Source organism: Amblyomma mixtum, chromosome 3, assembly GCF_055824585.1.
Source record: "Amblyomma mixtum isolate Tamu chromosome 3, ASM5582458v1, whole genome shotgun sequence".
Classification (NCBI taxonomy): domain Eukaryota; kingdom Metazoa; phylum Arthropoda; class Arachnida; order Ixodida; family Ixodidae; genus Amblyomma; species Amblyomma mixtum.
This window is the reverse complement of record NC_143014.1, coordinates 13,882,373-13,899,496: the sequence shown is the minus strand read 5'-3', so window position 1 is coordinate 13,899,496 and position 17,124 is coordinate 13,882,373. Positions and strand designations below refer to the sequence as shown.

The 17,124-nt window shown below is 47.9% G+C and overlaps 1 protein-coding gene across 2 annotated transcripts in view; it reads left to right on the top strand.

Moving 5' to 3' along the window:
* The first annotated feature begins 907 nt into the window (after positions 1-907).
* The window catches only part of LOC149349271 (mite allergen Lep d 7-like), a 37,057-nt gene continuing 20,840 nt past the window's right edge, over positions 908-17,124 (top strand). The window contains exons 1-2 of one of the 2 annotated variants that reach the window (XM_089576760.1): positions 921-951; positions 1,257-1,275. In XM_089576760.1, coding sequence (XP_089432886.1) covers positions 1,257-1,275 — 19 coding nt within the window. In that variant the 5' untranslated portion in view covers positions 921-951. Of the gene's footprint in view, positions 952-1,256; positions 1,276-17,124 lie in introns of both variants that reach the window. The other variant, XM_089576761.1, reaches the window with a different exon arrangement.

The window sequence follows — 17,124 nt, the reverse complement described above, 5'->3', positions numbered from 1 at the left end:
CACCATCCAAACTTTATACAAGCCATATAAACTATGACCTCTCATCGTGGGTGACTCCTGCAATATTCACCTCTGGCCCTAATGAATCATGAAGAGCAAGCTGTATTTCTCTCCCCCTACAGTCACCCTCGCGCACTTTCTTCAAGCCCTCTTGACAAATCCGTATGCTTTACAATATCGGTATTCTATACTTCAAGGTCGCCGATTTTGCTGAGCACCTTTCCTCTCGATATGATAATAAACACCAACGTCTCATGTTTCGCACTGTGTAATAACTTCCTACTGCCAAGAGGAAGAACTATTTACTGTAAACAATCTGGTCAATTTGCCGGTCCATCACTTTGGCACTCTTTAAATTTCAACATTAAACAAACCAATACCCTTTTCTTGTGTAAAAGCTAAAGCTGTACAAGCTAATTATGTAACCCTTAATACTTATATAACTGTTGTGTAATCTGCCTTGCCATTTTACGCTGTATTATTGTGCTTGCGCTACGTTTTGTAATATTGACTTCTGTCTTGTATTTCTTACCTTTGTAATATTTTATCATATTCTTTAGATTGTTAATCTAGTTAGCCTGTTCCTTTCGTTCCAGTTACTAATTAGTTGCGTATCCAATTTTACTAATATTATAATTGGAGGTCCCACCTGCACTTTTTTTACCATGGGACCTTGTGCTGCATATTTCTTGCGCAATTTGGACTCGACTGTCACTGAAGTTTCAACCTGAAGACCGTGCGACGTAAGAGGCAAACCGAGGCCTGGTTGTGGGCCGTAGGCTTGTGCAACCGACGACACCTTTCGTATCGGCGTGGGTTCCGGCGCGGCTGGCGGCTCACCCGACAGGTGGCCTCTTCCCAGCTGACGTCCGCCTATAAAGGCGCGCGATCCGTGCGCTGCGCCGCACTGCTCTCCACCGGTCATCTTCGCGCGACGCTGTTTGCTTTGAGGTGGGTGCGACGTTTCTTTGCCCTTTATCGCGGCCGCACTCGTAAGGGCCTTGGTTTCGCCTGCGAAAAACGCCTCTCGGAAGTCATCTTTTGCTTATCCGGTCCAGGAGGCTCATTTCACTTTGGCTTCCACTAAACAGAGGCGTCCGCCAAGAACAATGCGGGAGAAAACAAAGGCCCGGCAGCTGCGAGTGACGGCGACACGTGGCGAATGAGCTCTCGCCTGGCAGGATTAAAGAGCGGATTTTCTGGCTTTCCTTAATGCATATAGCCCATTTTATGCTGCCCCACTTTCTTTTCTGCAGATGGTCCATAGCAGTGCAGGTGAGCAGCTGCAATACAGCTCTTCAGCCTTCGGGGCTGCGCGTACGGTACAGTACACGGGCCTCTAGAATTTCGCCTCCACCGAAATTCGGTCGCCGCGGCCGGGATCGAGCCCGCGTCTTTCGGGCCAGCAGCCGAGCACCATAACCACTGAGCTTAATTTTGCTCTTATAGTTAGATACAACTCAAGTGGCAGGTGCCCCTGAGAGGAGGACCGATTTTCATGACGTCGCGATCAGTCTAATTAGGCCGCGGTTAGCATGCATTCGTCTACCATCCCCTGCGATGTAATTGCAGCAGATGGAATTAACCACGACCCCATAAGAATTGGTGGTCCCCATTGGCCGGACGGTCTCCTTTGAGGGGCACATTTGCCGCTTCGTTCTTGAGTTGTATCCGACTTTAGTTTATCTGCTGCATCGCAATTGTCGGCTTATAAACAGAATCCAAAATTCACACATTGTTTGTTTATTGGGGTTTAACGTCCCAAAGCGACGCAGGCTATCAGGGACACCGCAGTGAAGGGCTCCGGAAATTTCGACCACCTGGGGTTCTTCAACGTGCACTGACATCGCACACCACACGGGCCTCTAGAATTTCGCCTCCACCGAAATTCGGTCGCCGCGGCCGGGATCGAGCCCGCGTCTTTCGGGTCAGCAGCCGAGCGCCGTAGCCATTGAGCCACCACTGCGGGGCACAGATTAAGTAAAATTTCTATATTTATGAAAGCAGAAATAGCAGCGCGCTGTGGTTTTCGCAGAAATCCACAGAAAAGCACGGGAAATTCCTTTCCTGCTCTTTTCGGCGGATTTTTGGGGGAAGAAGGTGAAATTTTATTGCTAGTAGAGTTACATATTAAGTATAGTTACAATTCACTTGTAAGGTAACATAGATTCACAGTAATACGAGGACTGCGGAAGAATGGTTTCGGGGCTGACTTTTGCGAACACGGTACTACGCTTAAAATGAGATGTGGCTTGAAGACTTCTTATTAATCAGATTAGCTCCATGTGCCCATGGAAAGACAACAACCGGAGCTGTACAGGGGGATATGGGTTGGCCGTCCTGTCAGAAGCAGACAGCAAATTATCTTTCGAGGAAAGAAAATGGAGAAGTAGTCAAAGTAAAAGCGCGATGGAATAAGGGCTTACGAAAGGCTACGCAAGCAAAAACAGGGTTGTTATAACGAATACGGAAATAAGTCCCACAAAAACGAGCCGGCTAACTGCAGGCAAAGAAGGGAAGAAAGAACCATTGCGGAGTACAGAGCTGTAAAAACGAAATCCGGAAGGAAACTCTGTAGGTTTCTGCTTTAGGCTAGGAGAAAGTAAGCTTGAACAGGGAGGTGATTTTTGTGTACCATGCCGGAGCAGTGCAGAAAAAACTTCTAGTAGACTGTAAAGCTATACAACATATTTCAGAGAGCACATAATGAGCCTTCCAATAGGTGTGAGTTATAGGGAGAGCAAGAACAACTCATCACAGGTGGGAGACATTGCGAGAGCGGTCACAGAAATCGAAGCAATATTTATTTATCTGTTTGTTTCTTACTATTGGACCCTGTTTGAGGCCATGGCAGGATCGGGTTCATATGAGATGGAAACTCTACAAAGAAAAAGGAAGCAGCTTTTTCTCTGCTTTGCAAAGGAGCACCGTAAGTCGCGCATAGTGAAATCGTTACTGTAGTTAAGAATTTTCAAGGTATCTTGTTAAGCGCGACACAGATTTTTCAGGCGAAAGTGTCAAAAGCTAGCGAATTGCGCTATCGGATCACATGCTGTAAACAAGAAAATTTCGCTGTGTCACTATGGAATACGTATTATTCGGTTAGATGTTTTCCATGTTTCGTTTCGGGAGTATAGCTTGGAAGAGGGAAAATTTCCTGCAGTGGAAGAAACGAAAATAAATACACCAAGCTTCAATGTAGAAAAGTGCAAAAGGAAACAGCCCCTTTAATTTACTAGAGAAGGTAGCACTCTTTACTGACTCTTCATCGACAGGTGCTCAATTTAGTCATTTATTTAATTATGCAGATAACCCCAACCGGATGGGGTATGTATGAAACTGAGAAGAATGAAATTCAACGTTGTTACACCTGATGAAACAGGGAAGGAAGACAAAATGCTACAGGTTTTTTTCATGGTAGAAAACGAATTCGAAAGGCGCCCGTGTGCTGTGCGATATGTCAGTGCACGTTAAAGATCCCCAGGTGGTCGAAATTATTCCGGAGACCTCCACTACGACACTTCTCTCTTTCTTCTTTCACTCCCACCTTCCTCCCTTCCCTTACGGCGCGGTGCAGCTGTCCAGCGAGATATGTGAGACAGCTATTGCGCTATTTCCTTTCTTCAGAAACCAATTTGCCAGTTTTATTGCACCAGCCTGCATTATCGGCGTTTTGTGCTTCAGCATTTGCGTTGTTTTGAGAGTGCTTAGTGTTTCCGCGCCTTGGGCTTCCCACGCTTGGTGCGCTCTCTTTCCACCGCCCTTCACCCACGAGGTGGACACCTCTTCTTCCTGCACTTGACGTCGGTGATTACGCAAGCGCTGTGAGAGTGAAATGAAGGGTGCAAACAATTTTGTGTTGCCATTGTTTTGCGAGAGTCCGCAGAGAAAGTGATGATACTGCTAGCTACGGCACATATGCATAGAGTTCGATGCCCATCAGATGTATGAATGAGGTAGACAGCTGAGGAAGCGAAATGCGGCGGGAGGCACACTAAGGATCGTTTTCTACGGTGTGCGTGAGCGCCGTAAATCTGTTCTACAGGTTAACTTGCACTGTGGTGTCAGATGCAGCGTCGTACAGTCTCTCAAAGCTTGTCCGGCAAGGCCTACCCGCATTCTAATATCTTCTTCCTCGCAAGGCGAGTTTTGAGAGGATGCCTTGAATTCGTTTGTATCGATAGGTTGCCTTCTATCGCTAGGGGCTGCTCTCATGAAAAAAAAAGGCAGGGAAAAGACCGTTGGCATCACGCCACCCGCACAAGCAAACTGCGGGTCACTGCGGCTATGCCGCAGTGACATTTATTTGAGATGTTTGAAGCGTGCAGCGACGATACTTCCAACAGATTTCTACAACTGTCCTCTTAGAACAGAGCCATGCCTCTGACTGGTCATCAGGAATGCCAAATAATTGTAGATTAAAGCGGCAGAGCATGTTTTCTTCGTCGTCACGACGGAAGCATGTTGTCTTTGATTGGGTGCATTGAGAACCTAGCTCAGATAGTTTCGCAGAGAGTTACTTCTTCCAAACTGACCTCGGTGACGTGAATACTGGCTTCAGCTCTCCGTTGATAGAGGACGCTCCATAGTACCGCCCTCATTATTAAGAAACCCACAAATGCTGCCTGGAATATGGCCATCGCGTTCATACCTGGCCGAACTCCACTACCACGGCAATGTCTGCTCCACTCAATTAATGGCAACCACGGAGCCGCATAAATGCCGGCCATGGTGCCTCCACTGTAAGGGGTCCGTTCACTCCTGCCTGCCTTGCTCAAGCAGCCAAAGCTTGCCGCATAGCTGCCTTCGAGCAGACTAAACCTACTATAGAATAAAATTATAGGAACACAAGCAGGAGTTCGATTGCCGCGTGTTTGCGGGCAAGGAATTTCACTCGATATTCTTGCCTTCACTGATGTCGTCCTGCTTGGTCTTTCACCCTGAAAATTTTTACAATCTTGAAATTATCTCTTGACAGCTTCCTAATGAGCCAGAACACCAAAAGATATAACGCTATCGGGCGCATGCGCAGGCACTGAAAAATGCCAGTGTCCTTATATGAGGACGTCAGCGCCTACTGCTAGGAGCAGTCATGAAACTGATGAGAGTTTTAACCCGTATCCTTCGTGTAACTATTTTCATATGTCAGAAATGACGTCTTGGTTAACTTGAGCCCCAGTGAAACTGGTGCAAAGGCATTGAAGCAGTTTGGTTTTTATTTTGTAAGGTGGGATCTGCCTTTTGTTTCATCCGATTGACCCCAATGTTAGAGGTTCAACCTTCAAGCTTGAACCGTAAATGGCCAATGGTCGACTTAATTGCAGCCTCCCAGAGAAGCTTGTTCCTTTTTGTAGGTGCAGTGGGGGAATATGAAGCTTTTCCGAGCTTTACGAGGTCTGTTAGAAAAGTATCCGACTTTATTTTTTTTTGCGAACACCTGATGGATATGAAACGAGCGCTCTTACAGCAGCCAACCTTGAACCCTCGTGCGCATGCACGATTTTTTTTCCGCCTGCCGATAGCGCCAGTCGCTGGGAAGCAGCGTTTGAGTGAGGCAGTGCGCAGTGCTCTCGTCGGTTTTTTATTGCAAGGAAAATGGCGGAGCGAGAGGAGCAGCGCTACTACCTCAAATTTTGCTAGAAACTTGGCGATAGCCAAGTGGAAACCATTGGAAATGTTCAGACGCCTTTCGGTGATGATGCTATGAGCAGCACACAGATTAAGCAGTGGTGCAACTGGTTTAAAGACGGCCGCACATCTGTGGAGAGAGAGCCACGCTCCGGTCGGCCATCAACATGCCTAAATTACCAGGTAATTGCCGAAGTGAACGCTGTGGTGCTGCGGGACTGTTGTGTGACTATCCGAGAAATTGCGGAAGAGGTGTACATCAGCAATTTTTCTGCACATTCCATTATCACCGAAGATTTGGCCGTGGAGAGAGTTGCGGAAAAATTCGTGCCGAAGCTGCTGACGGTGGAGAAAAGCAGCTTCGTGTTGAAGTCTCACAGGAGATGCTGGATTCCACAAACAGTTACCCTGACTTCACCGACGCCGTAATCACTAGTGACGAGTCTTGGGTATACGGGTACGACCCGGAAACCAAATCCCAGTCGTCACAGAGGACGCATTCCACGTCACCAAGACCAAAGAAGGCCCGCCAAGTGCGCAGCAATGTCAAAGTGATGCTGACTGCTTTTTTGACTCCCTCTGTGTGGCACACCACGAGTAGGCACCCCACAGGATCAAAGAATGACTAAAGAGTACTACAGGGATGTCCTCCATCGCCTACGTGGTGCTGTGCGGAGCAAGAGACCGGAATTGAGGTCAACAAGAAATTGGCGCATCCCTCGCGGCATTGCTCCTGCACATTCCTCGCATCTGATTCAGACTTTTCTGGCGAAAAACCAGACTCCTGTAGTTCAACAGGCTCCTTACTCTCCTGATATGTCCCCCTACGACTTCTGGCTGTTTCCTGAAATCAAGAGGCCATTGAAAGGAGCGCGATTTCAGAAAAGAAAGGACATTATGGCTGCAACGACAGGAGAGCTAAATTCCATTCCGAAAAGGGCCTTTTCGGAATACTTCCAACAATGGCAGCACCGCTGGGAGATGTATATGGAGCCCCAAGGAGACTACTTTGAAGGTTATTAGGTTTCTAACGCTCCAGTTATGCCAGTTTTTTTTCTTGGACCAAAGGTCGGATACTTTTCTAACAGACCTCGTATATTTTAGAAGATAGTGCCAGATGTAGCCAATACGTTCACTGCACTTGCACTGCGCGCGAGGCCAAACAGAACAAGCTCAGTTCTCGACTTTTCTGTCTGTGACCTCTTTCTTTGAATCTTTTTTTTTACTCGGGCTTATTTGTTCTCTATTTCTACATATACTGATTTTGCATGCTCTACAACTTTTGCTTCCACAAATCTGTACCACCTTTTTACATAGAGAGCAAGACCTGAGGTGAAACTTCAATGCTTAAAGAAAAGAAAAACACTGGTAGAAAACTGCACCATCAAGCTTGCCTTGCATGCTTGATGTTCTCAGCAGAGGGGAAGTAAATGATAAGCCACTGTATTATTTTTACCACTTCTCTCAGTTTGTTCCAGCTAGAAGTTAGGGAATCAACAACGCCACAGCACGAAAATTCCATGGTGCCCTTGGTTTGTGTCGTGCGCCATCTTCCGTGTCGTTTTCGACCACAGCCAAAAGCAGGAAAGTGTGAAAAGCGCTGAAGATATGGTTAACAGAGCCTTTATGAACATCATGTTTTTTCACAGTGGCTCATTGATATAGAGCTTAGGAATATTTTTCTTTGTCCTCATTTGAGACACCAGGGACAAAAATAATTGCTCCCACCGCAAGAAACCTCTAAAATAAGATACACGGTGAAGATTCAACAGCCCCTGAAAATCCCGGCGCGTTCCGCAAATTCACGGCAGTAATGACAGTGCGAGTCTTTTTTTTTTTCAAAGCCCGTTATAAACAGCCATTATCAGTGCTTCCGTCTGAAATTCTAACTTGTTCAATAAGTCGAACCCAAAGTATTTTAAAACAAATAATTTTCTTAGGAATAGGAAGCAAGACTTTCATCATTTGCCTCATTATTTAATCAGATCATTTCTCTACTGTGCTGTCGGGGCCCAAAGTGAAATCCCCCCCCCCCCCTGTTCCTAGATCGTTTCGATTTTAATACATGTACGTTTTTAATTTCGGTATAGCGAACGGAAGCTCTACCTCCATATGAACTGTGCAGTGTTGTGCAATACTATGGAGTATGGCCACACCTGCGAAACCGAAAGATTCTTGCCCGGACCTGAATTCTCTACACCAAATCCTACTCGCGCTCTCGAGCTTTAGGCATTTTGAGAAGCGAATTTATTTATTCATTGTTTCCATATTGCAGCGGTTCCTGATCCTAGCGCTTAATGACACTCAACACATGGAAACATCTGAATGAGCGTTCCAGCTCGCAAGGGGTCTTCGTCCTGTTTTTATGAAATGTAGAGCTACCGGGCTTTGAGGCTATGCTCCTAGGCAAGATTATATAGCGTTCACAGGAGTTTCTTTTTTTTTCGTTACGGGTGAGAAGGAAGGTGGGGGAGTGGTCTTTATTGGTGCAGACGTGAATTGCAGTTTTCAAAACACAGGCGCGTTGACCCGAGCAAAATTAGCGTCTCTGCAGCTGACCTATAGCGCGAGCTGACCTCTGTACCGCGGCACTCCCTGCTCCTAGTCGTACTTCTACGTAGCAATTCGGATGTAGTAAACATTCTATGAAGTTTTGATGAAGCACGCTTTGGCGTTTGAAATTTTCTCACGAGTTCCGTAGAGAAGGTATGATGGTTTGTTGGGTTCGTGCGTGAGCGCACCAGCGGCATTTGCCGTCATATGTGTAAGGTACTTCCTAGTATTCACGAGGTAAGCCGTGACAAGAGTTTGTTCGCCAAAGCGTGCTCTCTAATAATATGGACGGGACCGTACAACTCTCCTTTAGTTGCAAACAAAAAACCAGATGAAATTAGTTACCGAACAAAACGAAAGAGGCAAGCTGCTAAGAACGAAAGCAGAGCGAAAATGTAATAAGTGCTCTGTGAAATAAGTTCCGGAGTAAGCATAAAGCACAGAAAAAATGACCCCGCAGCTGGGGGACCATCGCGTGGTTTCGAACTCGCGTCTGGTGCTCATCCAATTGATCTACTGCAGGAGATTTGTTACGCTGCTCATGGCTACCTGAGTAAATGACTGCTACTCGCTGCCATTACATGACGCCATGCTATGACCGTAGAAAGCATTTCTCGGTTTTCTGAGCTGTACATTGTACTTTTTTGTAATACACATATCTCCGAGTTTCACCGTAACCGGTACAGAGCTTCGGCGATTGACAAAAGTTCTGTCCAAAGAAAGTATAGGCATAATCAGCGCTTTGGAGCCAGAGCTCGTTTCCAACGATGACCCTCGTCGCTTCACGGTTGTCGAAGCCTGGCTTATCTCGCCTAGGCCCATTGTGGTGGCTCGAGGTTGAACATCGAAATCGGGTTTCGCCGCAGAAATGAAGACTAGGAGACAGGAGAGGCTATTCGGTAGGCGAAAAAAGTCTAGGCATATTTACAATTGTTTGCATATGTGAATGGTAGGCGGGAGCGTATATAGAACTAGTTAAGGATTCGAAGGTAATACCGGGAAGGAAGGCATTTAAAAAGCCCTTATTTTCCCCTCATGTTCTCGCGCTTTTACCACTATTCAGCCCGGGGTGCTGCTGAACGGACGGGGAGCTTCTTGGACCCTGCCACGCGATCCTGCCCCTTCTGTTGATTGGCCCACATTTATGCTCAGTAGCTAGGCAGACATACAGTGGGCTCCCACTAGTCCATCTCCAAAGTGGCACCTGTGACGTCATAGCTGCTTTCTGGAAGAAACGCTGCGCTCCAGTCTTGTCTTGGCCTTTCTGCTCGCCTAGGAATTTCCTTGCCCTTGCTGGGCTTCAAATATTTGCTTGCAGCATCAGACGCTCAAAGCTGTCGAGTGACCGTGAGTTACGCCGTTATTCGCGCCAGGCTAGTGAGCGAGCGGCAGGCAGCCTCTGCTTCTACAGGGAGCCGCTAGATGTCAAAACAGAAGCACTTCTTCCGAGAAAACCAGAGAGAAGCGGGCTGCCGTATCACGGAGACCAGGGTCCCCGAACTTCCCCGTATATCAACTCCCCTTTTCCTCCCTCCTGAAAGCGTAAAGTTAAGGATGGAAGTTGGCGGGAAAGAAAAGCCGTAAAACGGTGGCAAAAAACATAAAAACCATCCGTCGTGTGCTTAGTTTGGTCGCGCCTGCCGTGCATAGTAAGAGCTGTGCGTGCGCGTGCGTGTGTATGCATGCATGTGTGCGCGTGCGGCTCAAGCACCACGGGGTGGTTGGCAACACGGAAGCAGAGTCCGAACTCTAGGAACAGCGCCACTCCCGAAACGGGGTCACACCCGGTCCTGAACAAGGCCAGCTTCGTCGGAGAGCGGCGAATGCCCATGCAGCGACCGGGTTTTTCTAGTACCCAAGCGGGCCCTTTTTTTTTCGTACTGACAAGGTCACGTAAGAGCGGTGGAGAACCCCGACAGAAGTCCTGCAAGCTTCGGCGGAAGGGGGGAGGGTAGTAACCTGGTCCCCGCTGCGGAAAAACGTAGTTCTAAATAAATTTTGCCGGGTGAACGTGAGCCGGGGCAGCAGTAAAGGAAAGCCCAAAAAGGAAAGGAAACGAGAAATGGACAGAAGGCCGGTGAGGAACTGAAGCCAAGAACCAAACAAAAGTCCCCGACCAAAAGAATCAAGCAAGCAACGTCGTCAAGAGGGTTAAGACAACACCCTCTAGACTAGCTTGTCTAGAGGCTGTTGGTCAAGGGCAGTGGGAGACGCTGAGAGAGGCCTGAAGGAATTTCAGAATAGATATGGTTTTCAAGACCGTCTTATTTACGCACACCCCTGCCATTGAAATCCATACCATTAGGGAAGAGTCACATGGGGCGCCTGGAGCTTTCCAAGCAAACATCGGCCCGATCCGTTTTCCTACAGAAGAACGCCATAGGCGCATAGTGGGTCTACTCCCGCTGGTCTCCTAACGGGACGACAGCTGCCCATACACCAAATGCGACTCCGAAAATCTTCGCCGCGCAGTAACGCGCTAGAAGGCTACTGCACCTTTGTTTGAAAGTTGTACCGAGGCCCTGCTTGGGCTTCCGGTCCGCAAGCTTACACTGACACTTGAGTTACAGTGGTTGCAGCTCGCGACATCCACGTGTGCGACCGCAAAGTACCTTTTTCTGCGGGACGACGAGAAGTGCAGCAGCCACGACAGCGGACGCGAAGCAGCTGTCCACGCCTCCACAATCATTAAGCGACGAGCCGTGGACAAAAGCTTCAGCGAATCAAGAGCCGAGTGCGACCCACTCTCACTCTCAGCTCGTGTGCTCAAGCCTGGGAAGGGAACTACTACAGGAAACAGCAGAGCCCGTTCTCGCCCCATCGCGGTGCAGCAGACCTCGAAAAGAAGGGACGGCGTGGGGCGATTTCCACCTCGCGGCATCCCCGCAAGCGCCGCCCTCAACGCTGCCCTGCTGCGACGGAAGAAGCGGACAGAGAACGGCAATAAACCTCCCTCGCCTTTTAAAGCAAAGAAGAGGGTTTTGTTTCACGCCCGCCAAGGGTACTGTGCTTTCCCTGAGGCCATCTTCGGTTCTGCCTTTTGCTTAGCAATTGTGGGTGACCAGTTTCCCGGGACACAAGCAAGGAAAGGAATAAAAAGAAGGCTGTAAGGTGTCTTGCTGAGACTGCACGCATACCTTTTGTCTTTTGGTCAAAAATGTGGCATTTCTCGGTTGTTTATATATTGTAACGAAGGACTTCTTACAAGGCGCTGCGTCGTGAACAACTACCCGTGCAGTTCACATATAGTTCAACAGCAGCGATCAGTCCAGAGCACGCACGAGTGTCGGAACGTTCAGCGCTTGTCGTCGTCGTCCTTAAGCGCCAGCCACTGAAGGTTCCGGAGCCGAAGGCCTGTCTTACAGCTTCCCACAGTCAAAAAGGCGCCATTCTGGCAGTCTAGGGGGATGTGACGATGTCGGGGTCATAGTATGATTTGAGGTGGCCCGTGCGTAGACCTTGACGGCCTCAGCGACGGTGATCAGTGAACGGCGTAAGGGGTTCGATGGGGTAACTGACGGGGGATTCTGCTTAAGATTATGGTAGGGGCCCTGGTACTTGCTAAGTTTGGAGGAAAGCCCTGGACTCGAGGGAGGTACCGATAGCCAGACCAAAGAGTCAGGGAGGTAAGCGGGAAGAGGTGCAGAGTGACCAGGGTTGCTTTTCTGCCGCTGCTGTACGTGAGGAGTGAAGGACCGGGCAAGCTGGCGGCATTCTTCGGCATAGGTTGCGGCTTAGGAAAGAGTCGTAAATTCAGAAGCATCAGGTCGGTATAGAAGAATGCTGTCCATTCTGCCGTAGAGAAAGTGTGGAGGGAAAGTGTGGAGAGAAAATGGTGTCCATTCTGCCAGGAGAAAGTGTGGGAAGAATCCTGTGGTGGCTTGAGCAGCAGATTTAGAGGCATAGGTTATGAAAGGTGGAACGTGGTTCCAGTTGCAGTGATCGGAAGCTAAATACATGGCAACTATGTCGCCGAGGGCGCGGTTAAAACGCTCAACCGTGCCATTTGTCTGCGGATGGTAGGCGTAATGATGCGGTGAACGGTGTTGTATTCCTGAAGGACAGCTTCTACAACTTCAGAGAGGAAGGCGGGACCTCTATCACTCAGCAACTCTGTAGGAGCACGAAGAATGATACGATGGAGGATGAATGAAGTAGTAATACTGTGGGCTGTAGCAGGTGGTAAGACGCTACGCGACGTTTCGGCGTAGCGTGTAAGATGATCGGTGGCAACGATGATCCAGCGATTGCCGGTTGATGTGCTTAGAAGAGGGCCGTACAGGTCAATGCCGAACAGCTCGAAGGGCTAGGATGGGCAGGGCTGTGGCTGTAGAGGAGCGGCGGGTCGGCGAGGTGGGTTTTTTTCGGCGCTGGCATTCGGGGCAGGACTGGGTGAACTGGCGAAAATAACGGTACATCCCACGCCAGTAGTACCGATGTTGTAGGCGGGTAAAGGTTCTAAATAAGCCGGCGTGGGTACACTTGGGATCATTGTGGCAGTGGGAGCAAATTACGAAGCGCAGATGAGTCGGAATGACAAGCAGCCACTTGCGAACATCCGGTAGGTAGTTTCGACGGTAAAGAAGCTCGTCTCTGATGGCGAAAGGATAGGACTGGCGACGGAGAGCACGGGAAGGAGATGGTGACGATCGGGCAGATAAGAAATATAAGAGGCAAGCCATCCACGCATTTTTTTTTTTTTTGGGGGGGGGGGGGGGGGGGCTATCTGTTTACTAGTCGTGGAGAGAGGTACTACGCGTGAACGGGAAAACGTTTCCAGTTAACACCACGGTAACAGACGTGAAAGAGCTTTTTGTTGTGCTCTGGATGGGGGACATGATCGAAAGGTTTTCAAAGATCCAGGCAGATCGCATCTGTCTGAGCCCACTCATACAGTAAAACGCACAAAACCATGTACGGTTTCCATTACCTGCGTGAAAGAGGACAAGTTTTTATGGAATCCATGCTCGTTAGCGCAAAGAATAATCCTGCTAATGCTAGCCAGCTCCAATAAGTCCGATCAAAGGCCATAGGCCGTACCATCCATCTGTTCAGGCGCCGTTGCGCTGCGGGTCGCGTATTTGTGACGGGAGGCCAGCTCCACAAATGCTTCCTACAATGGCTTATTTTCAACAGTATATCTGCTGAAGAGGGGGACGTCAAACTTGGTATTTTTTTGTGGTCGGACGCACGGTGTGGTCGGAGGCATCCAAGAAGGCGGCGAACGGCGTTGAATTAGTGACCCACTCAAACGAAAATGGAAGCAAATATCGTCTGATCCTGAAGCCTTCTGCGAACAAACCAGACTTTCCTGGCGCAGCCTGGGGCTCATCAGAAGCCTACAGGTACCCTTTGACTGCGGAAGCCGTGCTGCATCATCTGTAAATGACTCCCCCTGTTACGGCGGGCGCCTCTGCTTATCTCTTTGAGCTAACGCAACATTCAGGCTAGGGCATACAGCTCCTTCCAAAGGGAAGAGCCATAGCATCACCATCACCAGTTCTGGCCGTCGGTGCCGCCGTTAACACCATCGGTGCGCAGTGCGAACCACTGCTGCGCAGCTTGCGTATCAATCAATCAGTCTTTATTCCCTTCCTAATACAAGGGAAAGGGACCACAAACGAAAAGTGCAAATCAGTAGCTTGAATGTGTCTGAGGACCCACAACAGTGGCATGGCATACAGCACGTGGTCCGGCACGAGACAAATTGACGCATACACGAGATGAAACATAACCAAAGTGCACATTGCTAAATATCTGACGAAATGACACAATTGCGCTTCCAGTAAAGAAAAAAAAATGTCGCAGTAGGCTTCTACGCATTTACAAGTATAAAATGCATTTTAAACTCGTTGGGAAGCACGGTGTGTACGAGTACATTAGTATCGTATGGGTTGTATAATAAGCACTTTCGTTTGGGCGAGTTTGTTCATTCTACATTAAATCGAATATTCTTGCTCAGGAAATGGAGAAGAAAAGAGACGTGACGACAGTACAGAGCGCAAACTTCCAACCGGTTTTATTTTACAGACTCATCTGCATTTATACCCGGGAGAAGTTAGTCATTGGAGGAATCTGCAATATGGGCCTACATGTGCGCACTCATTCAGCATCACCGCCGCCCAGCAAGATACGAAAAAGCTGCGTTTCAACGTCGCTATGAAGAGCAAACCAAATGCTCCGTGCCACACTTAAAAGGCCACAGATGAGGAAGATAAAAGCACTACACTAACAAACATACACACAAACATATGCATGCACGACTGCGCGCGCGCAAACACCCATACACACCTACACACAGAGATGCACTCACAAATTCGTAACAAAGTATCTTCATTGCAAAGCCGAGCCATATCTAGCCAATTCATAACAACGTAAAAAAACAGTCTACAGTGCGGCCGGTACACAGCAAGTCAAAGGGCTAAAATAATCTCATAAAAGCATCTGAAACCTAGGCAAAAGTCACGTCAACGATAAACACGCAACCATTGCTAAGCAATACTCACAAAAACATAAAAGAACACATAAAGAACGGCAGATCGCACGTATCCTTCTAAAAAAGGTTCGTTGTTTGTTAATGAGTGCCGAGAAAGTTTCGGTGGTATATTTATCACCGGGCTTCGTTATCAGAAATGCCTCGACGATTTCTCTCTCCACTTTGGTTTTGGCACGTGCCAGAATAGCAGTGTTCCTATACACTGGTTTGCATTTGTCAGTCACTGTATGGTCATGCAGGTTGCCTGTTCTGTAGTTGTTTAAACTCTTTTTGTGTTCAATGAGTCGCTCATTGACACACCTTTCGGTCTGTCCAATGTATGCGCACCCACAAATGAGAGGCAGGCCGTACACTGCGTTGGTAAAGCATTCAACGTACTGTTTTCCGTGCTTCTTTTCACATCGCACACGTTTCTTGGATAGGACTGTGCAGATGCTGGACAGCTCAGTGGACGCGGGGAACACAACTTTGACGTCATTCCTGCTGCCAATTTTCTTCAAGTTATGAGAAATCTTTAAGCAGATGTGGGATGACTTGAATTTGCTTTCTTGGTCGAGGCACACTTGAAGCTTTCTTGCTACCGTTCATTTTTTATTTTTGCAGCAGACTTACTGCAACACTGCTGATGACATTGACTGATTACCCTGCTTTCTCAAGCTGTTCTTCATGTTGTGTAACAGCTTCTGGTGAGGGCGTCTTGAAGAAGACCAGCAAGAATTCATGGTGTAACAACAGCGCAAACTAAGACAGAGAACACAGAACACGAGGGGAGACACTACAAGCGCTGTAGTGTCTCTCCCCTTGTTCTGTGTTCTCTGTCTTAGTTTGCGCTGTTGTTCCACCATGAATTCACACCAACTAGCCCAAATGTCTGCTCTGCTGCAGCAAGAATTCCACGCTCGATGAGCTTCGAGTGGGTGCTTTCATAAGGCAAGATACTTTTTTTTAGTGCGTGGATTGTGCATCTAACAAGGTGTGCAGCCAGAATCACCAATCAAGAAATCGAATCTGATTACTCCGTGGTACTTCCCAGGTAAACCTCAGGCCTTTTGCTTCGGTGGTGAACAGGCGTGCTACTCTGGATACAAGAACATCAAAGTCGCAGCCAGGCGCCGCTTCAAGTATAAGAAGTATGAGAAGGTAGTCATACCTCATAACTTTGAGAACAGCCATCCCTCCCAGGGTGCTGGAAATTCGTTGATCTACGAAAGACAGGTAGATGTCACATAGCATTGGTACGACAGAGGGCCCAATGCATAACCCCTCTTTCTGCACATAGAACTTGTTCTTGAAGGAGGTAGCCCTGGAATTGAGGTAAAACATAAGGAGTGTGATAAAGTTGTCCATGCTTAGACCGGTGGAGTTGTGAAAGCTAATTTCGGTGGTGCATTCAAGTCTTCTCCGGAACAGCTTCTAGGAGTTCGCCATGTTACGTCTGCATGAGTGCATGTGTTTGTAGGTTTATATGGGTGTCTGCGCGCGCGCAGTCGTGCATGCGTGTGTTTGTGTGCATCTGTTTGTTGCTGTAGTGTTTTTATCTTCCTCATCTGTGGCCTTTTAAGTGCGGCAAGGAACATTTGGTTTGCTCTTCATAGCGACGTTGAAACGGGGCCTTTTCATACCTTGCTGGGCGGCGGTGATGCTGACTGAGTGCGCACGCGTTCATTGCGGATTCCTTCAACGACTGTAATTTCTCCCGGTCATAAATGCAGATTTGTCCCCCCCAAAAATACAGTTGGTTGGAAGTTTCCCCTCTCTCCTGTCGTCACGTCTCTTTTCTTCCCATTTTTTGCGCATGTATATTCGATTTAGTGCAGTATGTGCTACATTTCTTTAAAATGATTTGCATAAGAAAGTGTAGTGTCTGATATCTGTAGTTCGTCCTACTAATAGAGACCACCCATTGTTCTCTACGACTTGTAAAAACAACTTTCTCTTTCAGTGTAAGTATGAATCTGATGTGGCTCTTAGATACCCGCAATGTGGTACGAATGTCATGTGCATTGTTGAATAATGTGTAGACATGATTTGCATCTTGTCTACTGGCGGAAAAAAACAGGCGACTGTTCACATATGTAGAACTTCGTAGCACAAGCGGCCGTTTTTCCAGGTGCTACCTTGAAAGTTCATGTTGTTTTCTGGGGGCACCACTCTAATTTATGCCAGCGCCGGCAGCGAGTTGGTGACACCTTCACAGAACATATATAGTGTCCGTTGTTTTCGGGTAAAGGCCGCTGTTGCCCGATTCTCGCACCTCGAACATTTTCCTCAAAAATAGGGTGAATCCCGATTTCTCCCTGAATATGAGCCTTCAAGAGGATGATAGTTTCCCAGTTCACAAAGCTAAGTCATCCCAATAAAAGCTCGTGGACATCTAGTGGTTATTCCAGACAGGTGAACAGAGAATATTGAACCTTGTTTAATGCTTGTTTTCATGATGCTGATCA